General features: G+C 41.3%; 1 protein-coding gene across 1 annotated transcript in view; it reads left to right on the top strand.

Annotated features, from left to right (window-relative positions):
• The window catches only part of nbas (NBAS subunit of NRZ tethering complex), a 174,594-nt gene that overhangs the window by 111,868 nt on the left and 40,014 nt on the right, over positions 1-22,712 (top strand). Inside the window, exons 44-49 of the mRNA XM_080490409.1 lie at positions 1,720-1,970; positions 7,090-7,430; positions 9,051-9,275; positions 12,388-12,590; positions 15,826-15,915; positions 17,335-17,518. Of these exons, the coding sequence (XP_080346535.1) occupies positions 1,720-1,970; positions 7,090-7,430; positions 9,051-9,275; positions 12,388-12,590; positions 15,826-15,915; positions 17,335-17,518 (1,294 nt within the window). The remainder of the gene's footprint in view (positions 1-1,719; positions 1,971-7,089; positions 7,431-9,050; positions 9,276-12,387; positions 12,591-15,825; positions 15,916-17,334; positions 17,519-22,712) is intronic.

Genomic DNA, 22,712 nt, shown 5'->3' with positions numbered 1-22,712 from the left:
AGCATGAGGGAGCAGAGGAATAGAGCGCCAGATGGAATCAGATCCATGTCCAGCCTTTTGAAATGGGTGTCGCTCATAAAACAAACCCAACTTGGGTAGTGGGAGGTTGTGTGGCCTGCAGCGACAAATGCCAGCGTAGTTTAACCATTGTTTTAAAAGTGACCCAAAACTATGCTAGAAAAAAATGAAGAGTCGCTGTGCCAAACACCTTTCCTCATATGAAAGAAAAACCAGACATGAGATGACAGAGCCCAGCGTGAAACCTGGGCACCGTATGCCAGTCACGGTTATTTGAATTTCTGCCTATGTGCACTGGCCCAAAAAAAAGAAAAAGAAATTCCTCATAACACCCTTCAAACCATCCTACCTGGACAAGTATTTGTCTCTGTTGCTTTTGTTCTGCTGCCTCAGTGCTTTCAGTCACTTTGGAGCTAATGCGATTAACTAGTGAGACATCACACTTTGATTGGGGTGACGGGCCGCTTTGCGTGCGTGTCCCTGTGCGTTTGCACTCCGCGACGAGAAGTGAATGAGAGAGTTTTCACTTTGAGTTAGCTCTTCTGTTGACTGTAGCCTTATTAGAGCCCCTGTTGTGAGAATGATTAGTGTTATTTACATTATCGAGCTCATTGTCAGCCCAGCGCTGCTGCCCGCCGCTCTCTCTATTTTTTTCATTAGCGAAAGCCTCCCAGCTCGCCGTGATGGAAAGCCCAGAGGAAGCATTGTCCTCTTTGATGTCGTCCCGTTCTGACAGATAAACAGACTTCCACTCACACTCACACACTCCCAGACAGCCACGGATTGCTCGGAGCCCCTCGGTGACTGCCAGCAACGAGCTTGACTTCGCCTTCCGCCTTTACATTCTTTGTGTCTCTCCTTGTACAACTTTTGTTTGTGGCCCTCGAAGGATTGTTCGCCCTCCTTCTCTCTGGTGTTTTGCTTGTATTCTTTTTGCTTTTTCTCCCCCATTGTTCGCTACACCTGCTGCTGTTGACTTTTAGCTCCGTGCCAAAACATGTTCAGCAAAGCAGTGCACAAGTCGTGCGCATCCCGAACAAATCGCTGAATAGTTTTTCCACACAGATTTTTTTTTCACGCTCTCTGAACTCGGCATTTCCTCCCCTCGCGTCCACTGCCTCTCTCACTTGGCTTTTCCCTTTTTTTTTTTTTTTTTACCCCCCCCAGTCTTTCTTTGTGTGTCAGCACAGATCAAGTTCTTGAATGTGTTCACAGTAGTAATCTGAGGAATCCTCATCTTGGTTTTGTGGGACTGTATCTTTGGTGATAAGCCTGCGGATCGGTATGCTGCTGTTTTCACAAATTACTTTGCAACCAAATAGTCTCCAGTCTTGATTGTCTTCCTTCTTTGATTTTGTGTTGATGAATTTTGTGTTGTTGCTGGGTTGTTTTTTTTGTTTTTTTTTGTGTGTGTCTTTTTTGTTCTCTTTTTCAGACATGATGACTTTGAACATTTCAGATCTTTTTGTTGCGGTTTCATTGTCCTTTCTTTACCCCCCATTCAACAAAAAGCCATTTCAGATACAACTTCAGGTTTTCACATCCTGTCCACCCTGAACCAACATCACATACAGCATGTGTTTACAACCACTTGTGAAGGTTGTTGTTTTTTGTTTGTGATGTTGTTGCCTGTTTTCTATATATTTAATCAACTGAAGTTGATATAACTTTATTTGTTCATATTTTCTTTTTTTTCCCCAGCCTCTCCACGAAGGATATTGAAACCCGGAGCGAATCTCTTGGCCTGTTTGCGACTCTGAAGTGTAACCCTCAGTCCTTTTACAGCCACATGACCAAGTATGTTCTTCCCACTGTGGAGGGAACCGACCTCGGCCGCCTGCTCTATTACTACACCTTGCTGGACGCCGCAGGCTGCGAGCCCTATGTCAGCACCACAATCAAACCAGACTCGCATGTCAAACTCCTCAAGAAGCTTCGAACTGTTGCCAACGGTGAGGAAATACTTTAGTTTTTTTTCTTTTTCTTTTCTAATTTCAATGCCAGACTAAACGTTTAGCGCTAATATGTTGCCATCTCATCTCATTTTGAACATATTCTCTCAAATCTAAAAAGGAAATATAGATATACTTGTATATATGTAAATGTATAGTAGCAGTAGTATTTGCACATATTCAGTTTCATATTTTTCTGCTAATAACGCATCATATTTCATCAAATATGGATTTACAAATTCAAGTTTCTCATTGAACTCTCAAAAACGGGTTGAGTAATGAGTAAAGATCAACAATACAAATTTAAAAAGTTTAAAATACTACTGGAAACCTAAAATAGGAATGTGGATCTGATGTAAAAGATGCATTAACATTTTAAGAAGTCTCATATTGTTATTCCTTTTCCCTCTGAGTGGACAGTTTTTAAGGCACGAAATGAAAAGAATTCCACATATGTAGTCTATGAACAACATATATTGTTTGAAAAAAAAAAACCTTCTCTAAATCACGGCAAATGCGAACAGTAAACCCACGGGGAATTGCATTTCTTTTATTGGCAGAATATCAGCCTGGAGTCTTCATTGTCAGGAACTCAAGTTCAGCGTTGAAGACTTGAACATAATCCAGCTTGACATGACTGATAACTCACATACAGATGTTGACAACCCTGCTGGCCTTTGAGTCAGTGAAAAGAAACAAGATTCAGCCGTTTGCCAGAATATTTCAGTGTGAAGAACAGATGAAATGTCCCCGATGACAGCTACACGAATTATATCTCAACTTTAACTCTTGGTTCTTTGATCCTGCTCTGTTCATCTGTGTTTTTATCAAATAATATAACAGTTTCTAAAAATCATAAAAGTAGCAAGTAGGGGGAAGATTGGAACCTATAAACAGTTGCTGACATAATGAAAATAAAGCCAGTTCAACTCTGACTTTGTGGCGAAAGCGACATTTTGGGGGTGAGTCATTTTCTGAGGGCACGGCGAGCGCGTTGCAGCATGTCACCGGTTCAGCGCTGGAGGCTAAAGTTCTCAAACTTTGTTGTGTACGCGCAAAGGTGGTGTCACTTCTCGGGGAAGTTCAGTAAAGGTCAGCTGGGTGTCAGCTGTGTTTTCACGCCTCGCTTCCTCCTTCTGCTCTTCATAGCACCCCAGCTTTTATAGGTGACACTTGTCTCTGTTTAACACACATGCACAAATCACATACACACACACACACACACACACCTATGAGGCATCCAGAAACAGTTTCACACCAAAAGAAAAATTCTACTTGGGAGACCCTCTGCAGCTGCAATTCAGCAACGCATTAGTGTATCAACAGCTGACAGCCGATTTACAGCCATAATGTCAGTTTTCTTTAAAAAAAAATCAAATAAAAAATCCATGTGTTTTTGGCAGTTCTCCTTTGCTGTGGATTGACATTGTTGATCGCTAGAAAATGTACAACTCCAAACAATAGCTCGGGCTTTAATTTGCATGAATCACTGAATCCTGTTGGCTTATGTCTAAGATGGGCTTCTGTAAAGGACAGGCCTTTAATTCCTTTCAAACAGAGCTCTCGCTGAGAAAAGATGAAGAATTCTATCAAAGTGATTATTTAAACCAGTGTGAATATTACTTGTATAAATTCTCTGGCTATCACAGAACATCAGTTAGGAATCATTCATTTGATCGAGCTCGAAGACACAGTGCAGCGCGACAGAGAGAAAATCCCACAGATCAAAATACCTGCCTTATTTAGAAATGATGAGAGCTGAAGGTTACTGCTTTTATTTAGTGTTTACTTACATCTGGTGCTTGATTATAAGTGTTCGTTAATGCAGCAATATGTTCAAAGAAGTCCACGATCTGAAAAGAGTTGAAGATAATATGAATAAATGTCTCTTTACGGTCTTATTGTTTTGAACATAATCATATGTAATTGGTTTATTGTGTATTACATTATTGATACGAGCCAATCGGCCTTCATTGCCTGTGAGGGTTTGGGTTCTTAGAATTGAAAATGGTCCACCACCAGTGTAGAGAACAGCTTATTATCAGTATATGTGTAATTAAATTTTATACTATTCATTTTATGCTTTTCCGGGCTTCCAGGCATCTTCTTTGCGATTGTTACCCAGACTAAGCTCTCAGAGCTCCTGCATTTATCCCAGCCAAGGAAGAGCATAAGGCAGTTCTATAGTACACCACTGGGCTAATGCGTCAGCAGACAACACTCATGAGAGCAACTAATCATTTAGAGTAACCAATCAACCTTACCTGTATGTCTTTGGATTGTGGGCGGAAGCCGAGGACCTGGAGAAAACCAAGCCAGGCCCAACATGGAAGCTCTACTTCGAAAGGCCTTTTTGGCCTACAGGTTTGAACCAGAGCAACCTTAGGTTCAATGCCTTGCCCAAGGACATTTAATCACACAAGTAGGCGGCTCAAACAGGCAACCCTGTGATTTGAGGACGACCCGCTCGGCTACCTGTACCTTAACTATCCTGTTCAAATGACAAGTAACACTTACATTAGACATTCACTTCACAATTTCATCGCAGAGCAAATACAGAAAGAGAAAGACAGTCACAGTCATATCCACTCCTATAAGGGCAATTTGAAGATACTCGTTAACCGCAAAGGCCTTTCTTGTGTGTCAGTGGACACATGTGAAGAGACAACATGCAAATTCAATAATAAAAGCCCATCAAGTCCTGACGTGTCAGTGTTCACCACTACACCTCTCTTCTCTGCACCCACATACTTCCACCACACACTCTGATCGGCCACATACTCGGCAGCACACTCACACATAACAAATATGTTTGATAATTAGTACAATTCACTTGCTGAGATTCTCACTTATTGCAATTTTTAATAAGTTTCGTTATTGGCAAATGTGGGTGTGAACATAAAAAAGCATCTCGTATCGGCAGTGATAATTAACCCGTGTCCTCCAAGTGTGATATGAAAAAAGACGGTGTTTGCATAACCATGTTCAGCGGCAGAGTTTATTGCTCATATTTTTGAGGCAAGTTAAACATTCCTTTCTAAAGGGATTTAATAAATGAGTGCACAGCGCTGGCAATATAAACCTTAATAAATGCACAGAACTGAACGCAATCTTACCAAGTGAAATGGATTATTATTTCTGTTTTATAATGTCTATTGACTTTGTTGCACCGACATTTTGAATCTTACTCTTTTTGTTCCATGTCCGTTTGTTTTTGTCTCACGTTCAATCACTCACTAACACGGATACGTTGTCAAGGCATAGCCCACATGTGTACACTCTGTGCTACACGATTGTATCGCGCAGGGTCTTGTCATGTCCCCAAGGCCACTAATGCTTCACTTGAACAGCCCAAAGCAGACACATAAACACTCATTTGTAGTCCTGTGCTGGCGCATACGAATGGCTACAACCAGATGTACTTCGGGAGGCATTCAGACAGTATAGAGACAGGTGGTGTGTGTCCAATATTCCCAGCAAATGTCGACATGGTACCACGTGACTGTCGGAGTGTGCTCTCCTGAGGAAGGGGCGAAGATGCAGCGAGGAAAAGATGGAGGCAGGAGGTGGTGGGTGGGGCAGAGGAGAGAAGAGGAATATATGTGTAAGTGCATGTAACTCTTATCTGTGGTTTAAGTGTCCGTCTGGGCCTGTCTGGAAGTGTTGTGAGCGTGTACGCGTGCGCACGCGCTCAACCTACACAGTTGTACTGTGTGTGTGTGTGGTTGTGTCAGGAGTTCCCAGCATCGTTGACAGAGTCCTCCCCACAGGCAGACCAGTGTTAAATATTTAAAACCCAGACAGGATCGCGGTGCTGCCACAGTAATGCGTCTGTCTGATAGCACTGGAGACCAAGCACACATAACTGGCACTCCCTCTCTGCCGTACTCACACTCATACACGCACACACATACGTTCGAAGAGTACTGCAGAGGCAGATATGATGCACATCGACAGGTCCACAGTCAAACTGTACATGCTCAAACGCAGACACAGACGGGCAGCCCTGCTTTCACATACAGGTCACACGCAATCTTTGTTTTTCACGTCAGCTTTTCACTCTCTCCTGAGCACTCCTCTTTAAGCATTACTGTCATGTAATGGAATATTGAACATCCTCTGCATATCAAAACACAGTGCTGCATGGTTTTCAACATGTAAATGTGGAAGAATTGCATGCACTGTATACATCAAAGCAAATCCCTCCTGATAAAGTGTCACTGTATGAATGATAAAGTCTTAGACTCTATTTGTTCGAACGCATGTCATGCAATCCGTTATGTGCCAGGGTGAGTGTGTGTGTATATATAAATATATATGTATATATATATATATATATATGTGTATATATATATATATATATATATATATATATATATATCTAAAGCATCCATGGCACCCAATACATCCTTATGAATCTCAATATAAAAGACGCTTCCTTTAAAATATTTTAAGGTCCACTGACAAGCAACCGTTGTCATTTGTATGGTGACATGCAGGTAACAGCGAAAAGCTTTTACATTTATTGTGAATCACACCTCTTATAGTTATGGATTTGCGCTTAGTATTTTTTTTTCTGAAGGATGATGGGAAAGTAGGCATTTATGAAAGATTCTCAATGATGCTGCCACTCCGAAAAAAAATAAAAAGTTATACCCTGTCGAAAACGCTCTGGTACACACTGTGTGTCAACACGATAGCGAGATTTTAGAATGCACAGACAAACCACATCCGTGTCCAGTTGGGTTGTAAACACGATTGCAAATCTACAAGGATTTGCTATGAAAAGGGCGGGGGACATACCACTGAACACACCTGCATGCTGGGTTTTTTATTTGTCGATGTGGCCATATTTACAAGTCTGCAGTAAAATAAAAGCAATGTGCTATGTTACAATATCAAGAAATACTGTGACAAAAAGCTGAAAAAATTTTACGTTATAATTGCAGCTATGAGCCTTCTCTGGATTTTGTGCACAATTATTAACAGTACAGCATGTGATAATTATGTTCCTCTTTGTCATGTTTGTGGCAGAGGAAGACATCATGCTGATATGCAGTGTTATCTTTCTAAAGTTGAAACTGTGGTAAACATATCGATATATCTTTACTGCTTGCAGGTTTGGACTACCGGAGGCTCACTGATGAATCCTTGGATCCGCTGGCCACTCTCCAGCCTGTTCTGACCAGCCAAAACGTGCTGTCCATCTCCAAACTTGCCAATCGGCTGCCTTTACCCACTGGTGGCGGAGCGACTGTGTCCCCGAGTGCCGTCCACGCAGCGTGGCTGCAGAAGCTGTTTTGGAAAGGAGACCCCCAGCTAATGAAGAGACTCCCTCAGAATGACCAAGACTACCTGCATGCGTACGATACCTGCGCCAAGTACCTGGACAGGCTGGTCCCTGCTGATGCTCTTCATTTCCTGGACAGTATCACCTTCTCCCCAGATGCAGCCAAAAATGTAAGCTGAATTTTGACCAAAATGACCTTTTTTTTCTTTTTTTTTCTCTCTCCACTGAAATACTTTATGCCAGAGAGAAGAGAGGAAAAGTAGTGTAATACAGAACCATGTGAAAAAGGCCCTGTTTTCCATTACTGTCTGAGGGAGTCGGGCCGAGAGTTTGTAATTGCAGCACAGCAGATAGTTGGTTCCAGGCAGCCACCCAGGCAGGATTCATATAGTGTAAAGGGAGGGATTGTGGGGATTTTCAATCACGGCATCAAACTGTCATATTCCTCGCTCCCCGCCCTCCATTGTCTGGCTGGTCTTCTCGAAAGCCTCTGGCACAATTTTGGCAACGTCAAAAGCCCCCTCTCTCTAATTTGAAATATATTAGTCCGCTCACATTCATACTTGGTAGCCTCAAAGCACATAGCAGTCATGATTTATAAAAGAAATTATGAAATTTCACAAGAAATGTCAGCCGCATAATTACAGCACTTTGAAAAAAATGTCCTGCAGTAGACTTAAAGTGTCTCCATGCGCCTTATCAATAGTAGCCCCCTGTTATTTTTTTTATACGGGCACCCTGCCAACACTACTCTCCAGACCTTCCCTTTCCATTTTTATTTTTATTTTTTTTACTATTATACCCCATCTCTTTCTCCACGATTCCAAGAGAGCTAATTGATCCCTCTCTTCTTCAGAGCCAATTAAACTCTAATTCCCAGCGGGCACTGTTTTCCCTCTGTGGTCTTTGGCATGCAGATTAACCCCGCGGGTACACATTGTCTTCCCCCTCCACCCTCATTGTCCTCGCATTCCCCTCTTTTTTTCCATTATTTTCAAACCCTCAAAGGAAAAGTCTTGACCTCTCTCTCTGTTGGGAATTCATTTGACCTTTCAGTCACCCATTGCCCCCCCCCCACAGTGAATTGATCCATTCCCTACAAGGCCAAGGGATGAGATAGATGACAGGGAGTTATCACCCCACTACCCCGAGTATCGATCGTAAATAACCTCTTTGTTTGAAGCATTCTCTCTCTGTCTCACCTTTCAGCCTTATTTCAAAGACACACAGTTTCATAATGACTCTTTACCCGCAAAGACAAAAAAAACTTCAAATTTGCCAGGGAGCTGTATTGGAATGATTTTCCCGTCCTGGCAGAGAAAAAAATTCTGTCAGTCTGACGGAAGGTATCGCAGAAATAAAAATGCAGTACGGATGGCATACACTGGCAGTGTGAAGTTGGACGATTTCAATGTGTCTTTATGGTGCGAATGTGCGAGCAGGGCTTGTCAGGGCGAGTGTGCTTGTCTGTGAGAGATCCTCCTGCTCGCCGAAGGCCCTCTCCTCTCTCCATGAATGGTTAACCTGTTCTCACTGAATAAAATCAATTACTCCTGGCTGGCAGCTATGATCTCTGTCACTCAGATGCACATGCACACCTCAAGTTCCTGGTGATATTTTTTTTTCTGCAGATGCCTTCAGGTTTTAGCTGTCTGTCTTCAACATGCTAAGTTTTTTTTTTTTTTTTATTGGCCGATATGACCCCCAACTCTTACTAAACTTTGAATTTCATAACCCGATTTCTAATCCTTCTCATTTTAATCCTTCCATCCTTACTTTTCTGTGTCCAGCTGAGCATCCCGACAAGGTTGGAAGTGATAAAGCGAGCCACCAAAGCCCTGCGCCAGCTTGGTGAGAAGAGCAGAAAGAGAGGAGGTGATGAGAGTGCGGCGCAGGAAGGGACGGACCCAGCAGGAAAGACTTTTGATGAGGCTCTAGCACACCTGCAGCAATCACAAGCCCACCTGGACACCCTGAGTCATGCCTTCATTCTGTCACTCAAAGACAGCCAGCAGGTAGACCCCATCTGCCCCACACATGAGCCATTTTGGGTTTTTCTTTGAAGAGAAATCTATTGTGAAAACACACAAAGTTTACTAAACTTCACCAGTGTTTGATTTAATGTGAACAACTTACTAAAATGTGCAAAGTTGGGCTTTGTGTTAAAACGTGAATCTCTGATATATGAATATCTGAACCACAACATATTGGTGACATATAGTGATTGCAAATGATGTGCAGACAAGTCTTCTTTATGCAGAAAAATCACAGAAATGAAAAATGAGTTACTGGATTAGTTTGTGAAGCATCTGATTGCCTAACAACCACATTCATATTAACGCCTGTAGGAATTTTAGGGACACCAATTCATCTCGAATGCATGCTTTTGGATGGGAGGAAACTGGAGTACACAGAAAAAAACCAACTCGCATTCACGGAGAACATGCAAACTTCACACAGAAAAGCCTTCAGCCTGCCTCAAACTGGGAATATTCATGCTGTGAGGCGATGGGACTCGGTAGTTCCTCAGAATATAATATTTCAAAAACTAAACCTGGCACCATTTCCTGGAGGAACATAAAAATTCACTCTGAATTCTTGCACTACATAAAAGTACAGACTACTTATGAAGTACGTGATTATTATTGCTGAAAGAGATGAATCCCTCCTCTGACTGAAGCAAATCGTTTTTTTCCACTCTAAACTAAAGCACTGAGGTGAGTGCGTGGTTGATTTTAGTGTTAGTTGACCTAACGGCCAGTCTCCCATGACCTTTAGATTTACTGACTCACCTCCTTCACCAAACACACACACACACACTTGATCACTCTCACCTCGTATTCCCTTGACAGTTCATGAGGTCACCTTTATTTGGACATACAGATGGTGTCTGCACACACATACACTTTTCTTCTTGTACCGTTTTGGAGTTTTTCCGCTCCACTGAGCTCCTCTCAGCCTCACTGGGACCAGTCAAGGGTATATTAATGTAAATCTGTGGGACGCTGTTTCAAATGAGCTCCTGCTGTACGAGCGTATATACAGTACATGCGCCATGCCGTATCTCATTAAGCAAAGTCACTCTGACTTACCTCACTGTCGCCTCACTCTGCCTGCGTGCGTGCGTGTGTGTGTGTATTTGTATATACACGAAATGAATGCTGGACTGGAAAGATGGGACATTATGCCTTGGCGAGCCGAGTGTTGCTATGCGACTAAGAGGCAGCAGTGAAAACTGGTCATTTCTGACCCTCATTGTGCAGAAGTTAAGGCTATTTAGCCCCTTGTTCATCTGTGTTAAAAAGCTCATAGAGTCTCAGGTACACACTTACACAAGCACAGTATCCTCGTAAATGTTTCTTCTTTCCTTCTTGTAATGGAAAAAGTGATTTTGTCCTTGGTGATAGATTTTTAAAAAAAAAAGGATATACGGACTAGGAATTTCCAGATAAGATACAAAAGATGGACAGAAGCAGCTCTATAGGCTCTGTTTGGCGATACAGTGGCCATCCATCAGGTATTCACGACCAGCTGTTGGGAATAATGGCGGATCATAAAAGATACTGTACCACAGGTGGCTTGACCTGTGATGAGGAACGGAAATTGTATAATGAAGATATTATATATAGTGCAGTGGTGCAGCGTTTTTAAAGCTATGGGCTACCATCCAAAGAATAGAAAAGCATAATTCTATAGTAGCCATATAAATCCTTGTACTATTCCCTTTTTTCTTGTGTTGAATGACATATTGTTGGCTACAAAAACCTTGGCTGTGATTATCTGGCTTCGGGGGAGGGGGGGGGAATTCTAACATAACAGTACTATAGATTTTTCTTTTTTGTTTAAAAGGTTCCTTTTATTTTCCATGGTGCTTTGGCACAAGGACACCATGTCCTTTTAATGTCCCCATGTCAGTCCAGTGATACAGGTCAGTACCGGCCTGTGTGTATATGTTCATAAAAGTAATTAACCACTTTCTCAAAATACTCCCCTTGTAAACAGTTACTCTGTGGAAAACTCTCACATATTCCGCTTCTATTCATCTCCATCTTATCATGTAAATGCAACTCAGAATTTCAACAAACGATGATAGATTGACTTGAGATTTATAACACCCTGTGTTGTCTAACCTCTGAGTGGCGCTTCACTGAGGCCACTACATTTCCCCGACAATCATTCGTGGTCGTGCCTGCTGCACATCAGAGATCACAGCCAAGCTATGTGGACACCCACACGAGTGATATGTTGCTCAATCCGACACTCTTTAGTCTTCAGCTTCGTCTCTGCTTCTGGATTCGTTTTGCATTTTAAAGTATTATAAATAAATGATATCCATATATCCTGAATAGAATATATGATATAAGCATTTCACATGAATAGCAATATCCTGTCTATGAATATTACAACCAGGCCAGGTAAAAGAGGTGACAGGACGTCCTTGCTCAACCTAAGTAACAACATTCACTGCGCTTCAGTTTAATGCAAAAAAAAAAATATCTACATTTCTGTACCAGGTTCTCTTTGGTTTAAAAAAAGAAAGAGACTCAACATCTTTCTTATTCGGTTATCGTCTAATAATTTCCATGGTCTTCTTCCTCATTCACACATCTCTCTCTAAGATTAACATGGACTCTGCACGCGTACGCACACACTTGCTTTGTATTCCTAACTTTCCACGTTGAAACTCTGCAGGTAATCAAACACGCAAAAGCAAACCCCGTTCCCCAACTTTCCCAACACACATCTCTCTTCTTCTTATCTTAACTTTAACACTTTAAAGGAAACAATATTTCTCTAAACACTTTATTGAGCCATGTACGTACATCAAATTAAATTAATGGGGAAAGACCAAAATGACACACAATTCACAATTTCTTGCATAAAAGTTCCTTAAATTAAAAAGACTTCTTCCTGGATTTCTGTGAACGAAACCCTTCGAGTACCGCTATCATACTATATTTGCAAAAAGTAACGGTCATTTATTTTTGGCGACTCTTATACATTTATAACCTTTAATTTGTAATATACAGAAGAAGAACAGAAGTTACTAAATGTAACTCTTGCCCGATTGTATGTTTAAACACTTTACAGCAGCTTGCATCTTGTTTTGCTTCTTTTCTTTTACAGGAGCTCCTGCAGGGATACAGTCAACTGTATGATCTGTCCCGTTCCGAGAGGTCAAAAGTTTGCGAGTTGGCAATCAAGATGGCAACTGACGGACAGCCTTTGGAGCACATCAGAGAGCTTCTCTGCGTGTCTGTCGGGCCCACCGACCTGTCTGTCAAAGCCGTGCTGCACGACGCCGTGCAGAGAGTGGTGGCAGCGCTCAGGTATTTTTGTTCTCCCTTTTTCCAGCTTCTTCCATTTCCCTGACAAATGCACAGCAGAAAACAGCAATCGACCAGAGCAGCACAAGCCCAAATGTCTTGTCAATACACATGGACGCAGTTTCCTCAAGGACACTGCTTAAATAAATAGCTTCCTTCGTGCCAGACCTTCTTGTGTGGAGCTCGATTAGAATAACTGGGCTCAGGGGTGGTTCTAGCTCAGCCAATAATGAAGGCGATAATCAAGGAAACGGTTTCTAATAATGAACATACGGAATGCTCATCGTGGATACAATGCTTGAGTCATGAATGTATCTATTTTTTAGATCAAAAGTAGATTGAGAAAATCTAGAGAAAGCTGCTGTAACGGTGCATGAAATTGCTTAACTTTCAATTCCTTTCTAAACTTTTCATTTGAAATAAGTGAAAGCTGACACCAGTGTTTTGTAATAACTGTATTTGGCTCACCTTTGCCCACTCTCGCTCTCCCACTCTCTCTACAAGCTTTGTGTGCATGACTGTCACTGTCAGCTGCTTTTAATCAACATCACTCGCATACATTTGTATTGTTTCTCTGTTTCCCATTTTTTCTGCAGTCATAAAACTGCGTTGCCACTGTTTTTGTTTGCTTTTGAATCCATGGATAGTATGCATCCTGCACCATTCAGATCGGCTGTGGTCATCAGAACAATACATACGAACGATAATTGTATAATAGACACAACAGACTCAACGCGGTGTGGCTGGTTACCATGGTGAACAAAGATGTTTATGTCATAAGTTGCATGAAGACAATCTGCAGGATATTTTTTATTTTACACTTACTAAGACGGAGACCAGCTTGTTGTTGCTCTATCATGAGCCATGGAGTTGCTGTTCTGTAACTGCTGCAGGTCTTGATGATAATCTAGTTGTAAATATACAAAACTCTGAGTTTGTACCCAGCTAATTATTATTTTTGCAGATGTTGCTATTGTTTCCCCTTGGTTATTAATCATACATTATGCTGCACACAGGTAGCCCCCTGAGTGGTTCCTGAAAAGGGTTAATAATGGGTTAGTGCTGAACCAATTATACCGTCGTACAGTATTTGCGGAATGCGATATATAAATATTCCACCCACCGTGACTCAATGACAAAAATATTGAGGATTTGAAGATGTTAGATTACTACCAATACATCAGTCTGTTTTACCATGTTGCCACATTTTAAACATTATCATTCACAATTCTATCAGATTGCATACATATATATTTGAGATATTCTATTTACTACTAGATAGGAGGAAAATCCATATCCCCCTGAAAAATAGGCTTTACACAACACAGTACAGAATACTGAAGGCCACCTGAACACAACACCTACAGCCTGATCTTTGTTGGCTGTTAACTGAAAATATGCTGTATATTGGTCCACTTTGGGCTCAGCATGTTGGTGGAAAGAACACTGTCAAAACAAATGCCTGAAGTGTTGAATTGAATCCACAGTAGCTGCCTGTGGGAGTTGGGCTCACAGCATTTTATTGGTGTTTTCCTGCTCCCAGCATTCAAAGGGGAGGCTGCGATGATTCAACTCGACACGCCTGCAGAGCTGCTGCATTTAGGGACGGGGCAAATACTCGGACACTGCACGACTCGAAATCCCAAAAAATTAAAAAAATATATATTTTCAAGATTAAAGGAAACGGTTTGCTGAGCGTGTTCCAGTAACTTTGTTTAATTGGCTTGAATTGGTACAAACTGATGGCAGCATTTTCTTCTCGTCCTTTTTGCCCTCTAAAGTATCAAGTGCTTAAACCGACAAACCAACCAACGGAACCAGATATCATCAGGCCACGAGATTGGCTTGATAAATGTGCACCAATCGCCTTGATTATATCCCTGCCTCATTTCCTGCTGTTTTATACCTGCTCAATGGTGCATAGTACAGATAAATGGCACCTGTATTTACACACACACACACACACACACGCCCCCTCCACATAAGTGCGTTTGCACGTGCACAGACATTCATTTGTATTTGTATTTGTGTCCACACACAAACACACACTCATTCTTGCATTTGTGCACTAAGGTCCTTTCTCTGATCATTATCTTCTTATATATATATAATGAATGCAGCCTTATACAGCTGGTCTCCTGCAGATCTCTGCACACGCACAGGACCGTGCACATGTAGCCTGTGTGTGTGTGTGTGTGTGTGTGTGTGTGTGTGTGTGTGTGTGTGTGTGTGTGTGTGTGTGTGTGTGTGTGTGTGTGTGTGTGTGTGTGTGTGTGTGTGTGTGTGTGTGTGTGTGTGTGTGTGTGTGTGTGTGTGTGTGTGTGTGTGTGTGTGTGTGTGTTCAGGGTTTTCTTGAAGCATTGTGTTTGGCAGGTATGAATGAGGCAGCCTTGTTTTTGGCTCTCCCAGAGCCTTCAGTCTGCTGCAGCAGGCTTATACCTGAGCCTCTTGCTAATGGCCATCTTTTGTATCTGTCATAACTGGTCTGTGTTTGAAGGGAAAATGTAAGTGGTAAAATGCAATAAAGAAAAGGCTGCGCCGTCTTTTCTCGCCAGCTCATTTGGATGTGGTGCGCGTGTGTGCATGTGGCTGTGGACGGGGCACGATTATATGTATGGGCCAAGTCTTTGTATTTGTGTGTATGGTTGCGCTCTATCTCAGTTGCGACTTGGACTCGAGTCTGGGGAAATCACTTTTTTTTTTTTTTTTCCCTCGACCACCTTTCTCACTTCGTGATAAATGGCCCCCCAACATGCAGCCCACACGTACATGCACATAGCAGTAAGCAGAACCGGAAAATACACAAATAACTTTCCAGTTGCCCTTTTAAGCTCAAATACTACTTATTTGCCTTTAAATCTCATTTACACCTCATCAGGAAAAAAAAAAGCCTGCTTTTATCAGTGTTAAGTAAATTATATATTCTCCTAAATTCCCAGCATCCTCAGCCCGTGAGGCTGTAAAGTTGGAGACAGATATAAATGTTTTTCTCTTGCATCTTGTCTCCAGGACCTAAAACAATTTCACGATGGTTAATTTTTACAAAGCTGCATTTGCTTTAAACATTGAATCGCTGCCAGACACATTTTTAACCAACAAAGCCTTTGATTTTTTATTTTTTTTTTCCCCCTTTCCTTTCCTCAGCTGTTGTCCCTTGACATTGTGGTAATTTGAAAATCTTATCTTAATTAGCACATCATGTAAGGTAACTGTGGCGATGTGGTTTGGTTTTTTTCAGTGGAGACTCGAATGCCCTGACAAATTACCCACAACCCCTTGGAGTTCTGGAGGCCATGGTGACCGCTGTGCACAACAATGTGCAGACTGGGTAGGTTACGTGTGCCCCCTCACACACTCGTACAAATCTGCTTTGTGATGTGAAACTTGTGTCCCTTGAACTGAAGTGCCCTATTATAACACTTGTTCATCATCTAAATAAATGTGTTGATGCCTGAACTCATAAATAAATAAATAGCACAATAAATCACAAGCGGCAAATACGCTCCTCAAACGGCATCACACTCTCATTATACTCTGCCTTTTCAATTCTATTCATGCGCTGAAATTAATACCTGTGGCGTGTCAAATGTCAGTAAAATGCCTGATAAATAAATTAGGAGAAATCAACAAAAAGGTACCTGCCAGCCTGTGTGATAGCAGGTTTGTCTCCCTTTCTTTTCCAGTAGCACAACATTTCAACAGCTCCAGATCTGCCCTATCAGTTCTATTATAACATCAGTAAACAAAAAGACAAATAATAATTCTGTGATAGAAATGACTCTAAATGACTTGTTTCCATAGTTATGCACATAGGCACTGTTACGTTGGTACTTTTTATTTCTAGCCCGGGTAAAATCATTTATACATCTGATCAATATTTAGTGTGATCTCGGCTCATTATTCTGTAGTTTCCTAAATTGACACATCAAGAAAAAACGTCCTTATGTTTGTACGTTTTTCCAAAAAAATAACAACTGAAAAAAATCTTTGTAGCTTTTACCTTGATGTATTCTATATATGTATAAAACAAAATCTGTACGGTAGTAGCAGGCAAATGGATGAATTTGACTTAACTTTCTCGTTTTATGTGGACATCTTTATAGTAAGTGGTGGTGTCACTATATTGGACTTTAACTTCACGATAACAGTGGACCAAAAAACGTAACATATCTCAAGACACTTCGTAAATAACAAATGTATTGTATCAACCTTGTCTTTAACATTGTTTACATTGTGTTTTGAGATATTTTGTCTCTTTTGAAGCATCCATATTTAGGCCAAAGTTTACTTTATTTTTGTGTCGTTGTGTCGACAGGCTACTCTTCTATAACAAGCACACGATGCTGCTCAGCAAAATGAATGAGACTCTATTGGAAATAGTACCGTTCACCTTTAACAGTGCAAAAGCATACAACTACCCCAGGCTGTGGCGCATGACTGCTTGTGTAAAATACGTATTTATCAAGAATTTTTCCGACAAAGAATAACATTTTTGGAAAATTATACGGTAGAACCTTCGACCAATGCCTACCTCACCATAATCTTGATATTATCACTATAATATTGATATCCTTTATTGTCGAGAATGTTATGACAACACGAATAGTGTTTCATCAGCTTTCTTGAAAGGAAAACTAAACTACTTGCTAACTTTTTCTTGGAATGACCTCTACACGTTATCTCTCAGTCTCTGTCTCTTTATCTCTGCCTCACTGTGACTGGTGTCGTTCTCATGGCGCTCCCTCAGTGACAACGCGGTGACTTCAGATGACCTCCTGGCATGGCTGCGTCCATTCTGCGGCGACGCGTCTCTGCCTGTGCGCCCTCGCATCAGCGTGCTGCAGATCCTTGAGAGTAACTTCAGCCTGGGCGACAGTGATGTGCGACTCCTGCTGCTCTACAGGACCCGGGCTGTTCTCAAAGACAGAGAGGTACTGCACCAAAGCATCGATGACATATCAAACAGCATATTGCCAAGGTGGAAATTATACATTACCTGAAAGGAAATAACATAAATCCAAAGCACTCTCAAATGAAAACCCTTGCAATTAATCTCCTCAAGGTGAGAGAGCATTTGGATGTCTTTGAGACTTTTGTCTTCCATCCACTCAACTATTCATCACTTATACCGCTTTGTCTAACCAACCTGTCTTGCATATCCAGGTTTGATTTAAATATTTTCTCATGCTTCACCTGCGTTTTCCAGCTTTTTCATCCATCTTCCATACGACTTTTTTCAATCCAGTGTTATGGGTGGCTGGAGCCGATCCCAGCTGTCTATGTTTGAAAGGCAAACTCCACCCTGGACAGGTCACCAGTCCATCATAGTACTCAAAACAGAAAAAAGAGACAACCACACACACACACACACTCACATTCACATCTATAGGCATTTTTCTTGTATGGAACATAAAATCTCCACACGGCATGGCATCCAAGCCCTCAAAGTTCTCAGTGAGAACATTATTTTGTCATTAATTTGGATGTTTGAGACAAACATTTATATGGATAGTGGAAGAACTGAAGATGAAGGCTTGGAATGGGAAGCGACAATTCTGAGAGGATGCATTAAGTATTCACTCCCATAATGAAACATGTGAATACTGACATACGTTTCCATTATCGAAGATTGTAAGCTCAGAGCGAAAAAAAACCTGTTGTTGCACTGTTTAAGCGATAAGTAGGATGTTGTTAAGGTATTTTTCACTTGTCACTATTGTTAAGACTCTGCGGCAGTACTATATTTATAAATTTAAGTTATCTTTGAAAGTGTCTCCATTTGACAGGTTAAATGTTTGTTCTGCGTTTCACATGAAATATGAAACTCACGAATATAATTTACACACTTGACATAAAACACAATCAGTGCATCAGAGATGATTTCAGGGTAAAAAGCACTTGAGGCTTTTGGATGAATGCATTGTATGAATTTAGTTTATCACAAACTGTACAAGGTTATACAAATGGGAGAAGGGAAAAGAAAAATTCTGTATAAAGCTTTGCCATCTGACTGGAACTTGATTGAGAACAATGGAAAAACGTATTTAAATCAGGGCTGTCAAACACATTTTAGTTCAGGGGCCACATATAGTATATAATAGTATATAGTATATAATCTTAGTGGGCCGGACTGATGAAATAGTACCATAATAACTTTTAATTAAAAAAATGAAAGGTTGTCTTTGTTGTGGCGCAAGGTATACGTGATGAAAATGTCTGTATTTTCACAAAACCCAAAATATTTCTACAGAAAATTACTAGTCTCAACATACAGCTTCTTTTGATGATATTTTCTGGTGCAAAATCCGGTCAAATGTCCATAAAACTGACATCTGCTGCGTTATGCATGTTTTTACAAACTCACCCTGACAGCATGGCCCTGAGGCTAGTTTGATAGCAGCGAGGTAGCTAGCTTTCCCGGCAGCGTCGTCATTATCTCCGCTCAGGTCTCAGCGTTGTGTTGTTTCTGCTACTTTTTAGAAATTTAATTAAAAACCAATGATTTATTTGAAATTTTTTTAAATTTTCTCAGTGGTTTGACCGGCTTGAAGCCTGTTGCGGGCCAGATTTGGCCCACAGGCCTTATGTCTGACACCCCTGATTTAACGCATTCCTAAAACCTTAGTAACCAACTTAGAAGACACACTAACACCTCCTAGGTGTAGTCGACAGTTCAGTTGCTCATTATTAAGTTATCTGACTGACTAATTAATGGCTCCGGCTGGTTAATTAAAGTGTAAATGTATGCATGCTGCCGTGGGCCATTGTCAGCGCAGGTGGGCAGGTGTGTGGGCCCGGACTCTTTAACTAATAGGGTGCACTCCCGACATTTGGCAAATGAAACACACTCACACATACAGGAGCAGGCACTCTTGAAGGAGAGCACAATCCAGGGATCTGTTAATTAATCTTCAAAAAAGAAGGAACGCTGTATGAGTGAAGCTCATTTCAGGTGAAGAGAGCCACTTTCTCTCGTCTCCAAAGTAACCCAAGGCCTGTAAATGTTTTGTTGTTATTTTTTGTTAGCTGGAATTTTTTTGTGTGTGTTCATATCTACAGTGAGACACAAAACAAAAACACACGCACAAACACATTTTTTTTTAATTTGTATTACATTTTGCCCGCCATTTGGATCGAGTGTCCATATGGTAAATCATCCACTTGAAGGCAGTTGTTCATTAATCATATTGGCTAAGGCTTGTACCGCTCATAAACAGTGTAAGAAGTTGCCTCAAAGACTGTGTCAGAGACTCGGTCTTGCCCTTGTCTGACCTCGTTTGAAATGAAATGGAAGAAGTGGCAGGAGGGATAAGTAGCGCTCGCTGAGTAGAAAGTCAGACGCTGGCGTGGACGACAGGGGAGAAGGAGAAAAAGAAAGACATTGGTATTGTTCCCCGTCTGTCCCACTGATCCCTTAGCTAATCAGCAAGACCCCCTACCGACTGTCTCCCTGCAGGCTACCCGCGAGACAAACACACGCTGACGTAAAACTACTCTATCTGTCTTACATACTCATGCATATTCCCTGCCTTTCATTGCAGTGTGCACATATCACCGGTGTACACACAAACAGGCTGCCCGCTGTGATTTCCATGACAACCATGCTGTCAAGGCAGAGTTTGTGTGTGAAAGTGATGCCAGTAGTATAAGTTGGAGTTTGTCTCATCTCTCTCTCTCTCTCTCTCTCTTTTCTTTCGCCACTGTTTTGACAAAGCCGTCTGATTAAGGCTGTCGTCTCTGATCAAAGACAGCTGCAGAATAGATAAATGCCCACTGCTATTCACGCTTGGCACTTCACGTCCACTTGTAACATTTCCATGTGCTGAGAAGCTTGAATAGTTTGATATAACATGCAATTTAAAATCACAAAATACAATATCCATTCAGTGTTTTTTTTTTCTTCGAGACGTTGTCCTCAACTTACTTTGCCTTATACTGTATCTATGTTTTTCTTGTTGGTTCTCTCTCTCTCCCTCTCTTTTCTCATTGACGGCATTTCTGCCTGTAAAACTTTTGAAAAATTTCTAAGATAAAAGTGTATTTTAGTTATTTAAGGACTTTTTTTTTCTTTCTAGCAAATAATGTTTGGACTGATTCCACAAGTGAGCAATAAAAATAAGTACTTCATTTATCAACTAAATGAAGACTTTAGGAAATTAAGTTTTCAGTTGATCACATCATTTTTCAGTGTCACGATCACAGCCATTTGTTCCATATGCTGAAATACACATTAGCTGGATAAATTGTCATTGATGAATTATGCACAAAAAGAGGATTTTGAAGAAAAATTGGAAATCAATAAATAAGAATAATAGTGTTGTGATTTTGCACCATTTCTATAGTTTCTTAATCAATGGACATGTTTAGTATTAATGTCAATTTATTTTGGTTGAAGCGCAAGTAAATAGAAAATCCATTGAATTTGTAATACATTTCTTCTTCTTCTGTATGGACTTATTGTAGAAACATTGTAAGTTGCTGTGGAACTCCACGGGCGTTAACACATATAAATATGAAGGAAACACCTGAGCCGAGCATGAGGGCTGTGAGTTATTTAGCCCGGCTTTGCCTGAAGGTAACAGATCAAACATGAGAGATATTGTGTTAATTAATGAGCTCAGCAGGGTGCTGGCTTGTAGATTTCGTTGAAGCCTCTCTGTGTTTCCCTATTTTTGATTTTTTTTTTTTTGACTTTATGCCGAGATAATCTAATTGACCTTGTAATTATTTTCTACAAATAACTTAATGAGCACATATTTGCAAAATGTCAAACGGCACCTTGAAGTTGAAGTGTCGTCAACTTGGTACCACGCTATGGCAGGCGAACGCTGCGGGTCGCTGCTCATCAGTGCGTGTTGTTCATGATGCATCCTTTCACCTGTTCGTGTCTGTCTCTCGCACGTAAAACCGCGGGGCTCAGGGTACAAACTAATGCACCACTCCCCCCCCCCCCCCCCCTCTGTAAAGAAAGACAGACCCTTTGAAGCTGCAGCAACACTTCCAGCCCTCTGTGGTTCAGCTAAAACGAGCTCTAAAGACAACACTGACATATTGCCTTTATTTTTTTTATCACTTTCTAAGTTGATGCATTGAACTTGTTAGCATATATTTTCTCATCCATCAGATGGTGAGCGTCATTAGTATTCATGTGAAGCCGTGTTTCTGGCAACACAATTGTTGAGCTCGGCGTCACTCCGGCTCTTTTCCGTGTCTCGCGTCTGAGTGAAAAGTCTGCCTCTTTAGCAGCTAAATGTTCCACAGTTTAACTGACAACTAGTATCTGCATATGTGTGCTTTTTGGTGTTCATCAGGTAATGACTGTTTTTATAAACAGGAAAGATTAGAGTAAAAGCACTGAAACTAATGAAAAACAATTGTGGCTCAGGGTATCCAAGTCATTATAGCTTTCTGCTGTAAAGTACCTGCAGACTGAGAATGTAATTAGCTGTAGTTTGTCACTACAAGCAGCCCTTTCACACGGTGCACAGTCATTGTATCTACTGACTTCACAAAGGTGTTTTATCAGCTGTTTTATCTGAGTATTTTCTGATATCCAAGCTTGACTGAGTGATTTGGAGGTCAAATTTACATACAGAGTAAAGTATCTGTGATCATCGGCACTGATTTACCTGCAAGGTTATTCACGCCACAGCTTTATTGTTTTTCTGGATAATAACTGGACTGTTTGTGTTTCATTGACACACTGTGCATTCCCACAGATCTGATTGGTGTAATCCTGTTGTCTTTGGTGCGCACCTCGTTTACAGCAAAGGAGGAAATTCTCAGATTCACAAACTCTGCTTGGATCAGAGAAGCCCTGTAGTCTGTTTTGTTTTATCTTTACCTTCACTCTGCATGTTTCTGCACAAACATCCAAACAGACTGTGAATGTAGAACCAGACGAATACACACACGGACGTCATCCGTTGGACCAATTTGTGATGGAAGCAGACCGATGCCGTCATGATGGATGTTGTTTGGTCCGGTCGTGTCCAGACTGGGTCAGGCCGGGCCGCGTCAGTGAAAAGGCCACTGCGTGATTCACAGCCGCTGCCTCGCACGGACCCTGCGATGATATATCAGAAGGAAACGGTGAGAGAGCAGCGGGATAATGATGGATCAAAG

The sequence above is a fragment of the Lipophrys pholis genome, assembly GCF_963383615.2.
Source record: "Lipophrys pholis genome assembly, chromosome: 21".
In the NCBI taxonomy this organism is placed as follows: domain Eukaryota; kingdom Metazoa; phylum Chordata; class Actinopteri; order Blenniiformes; family Blenniidae; genus Lipophrys; species Lipophrys pholis.
Note: the sequence above shows the minus strand (reverse complement) of the source record. Positions and strands in the feature narration are given on the sequence as shown.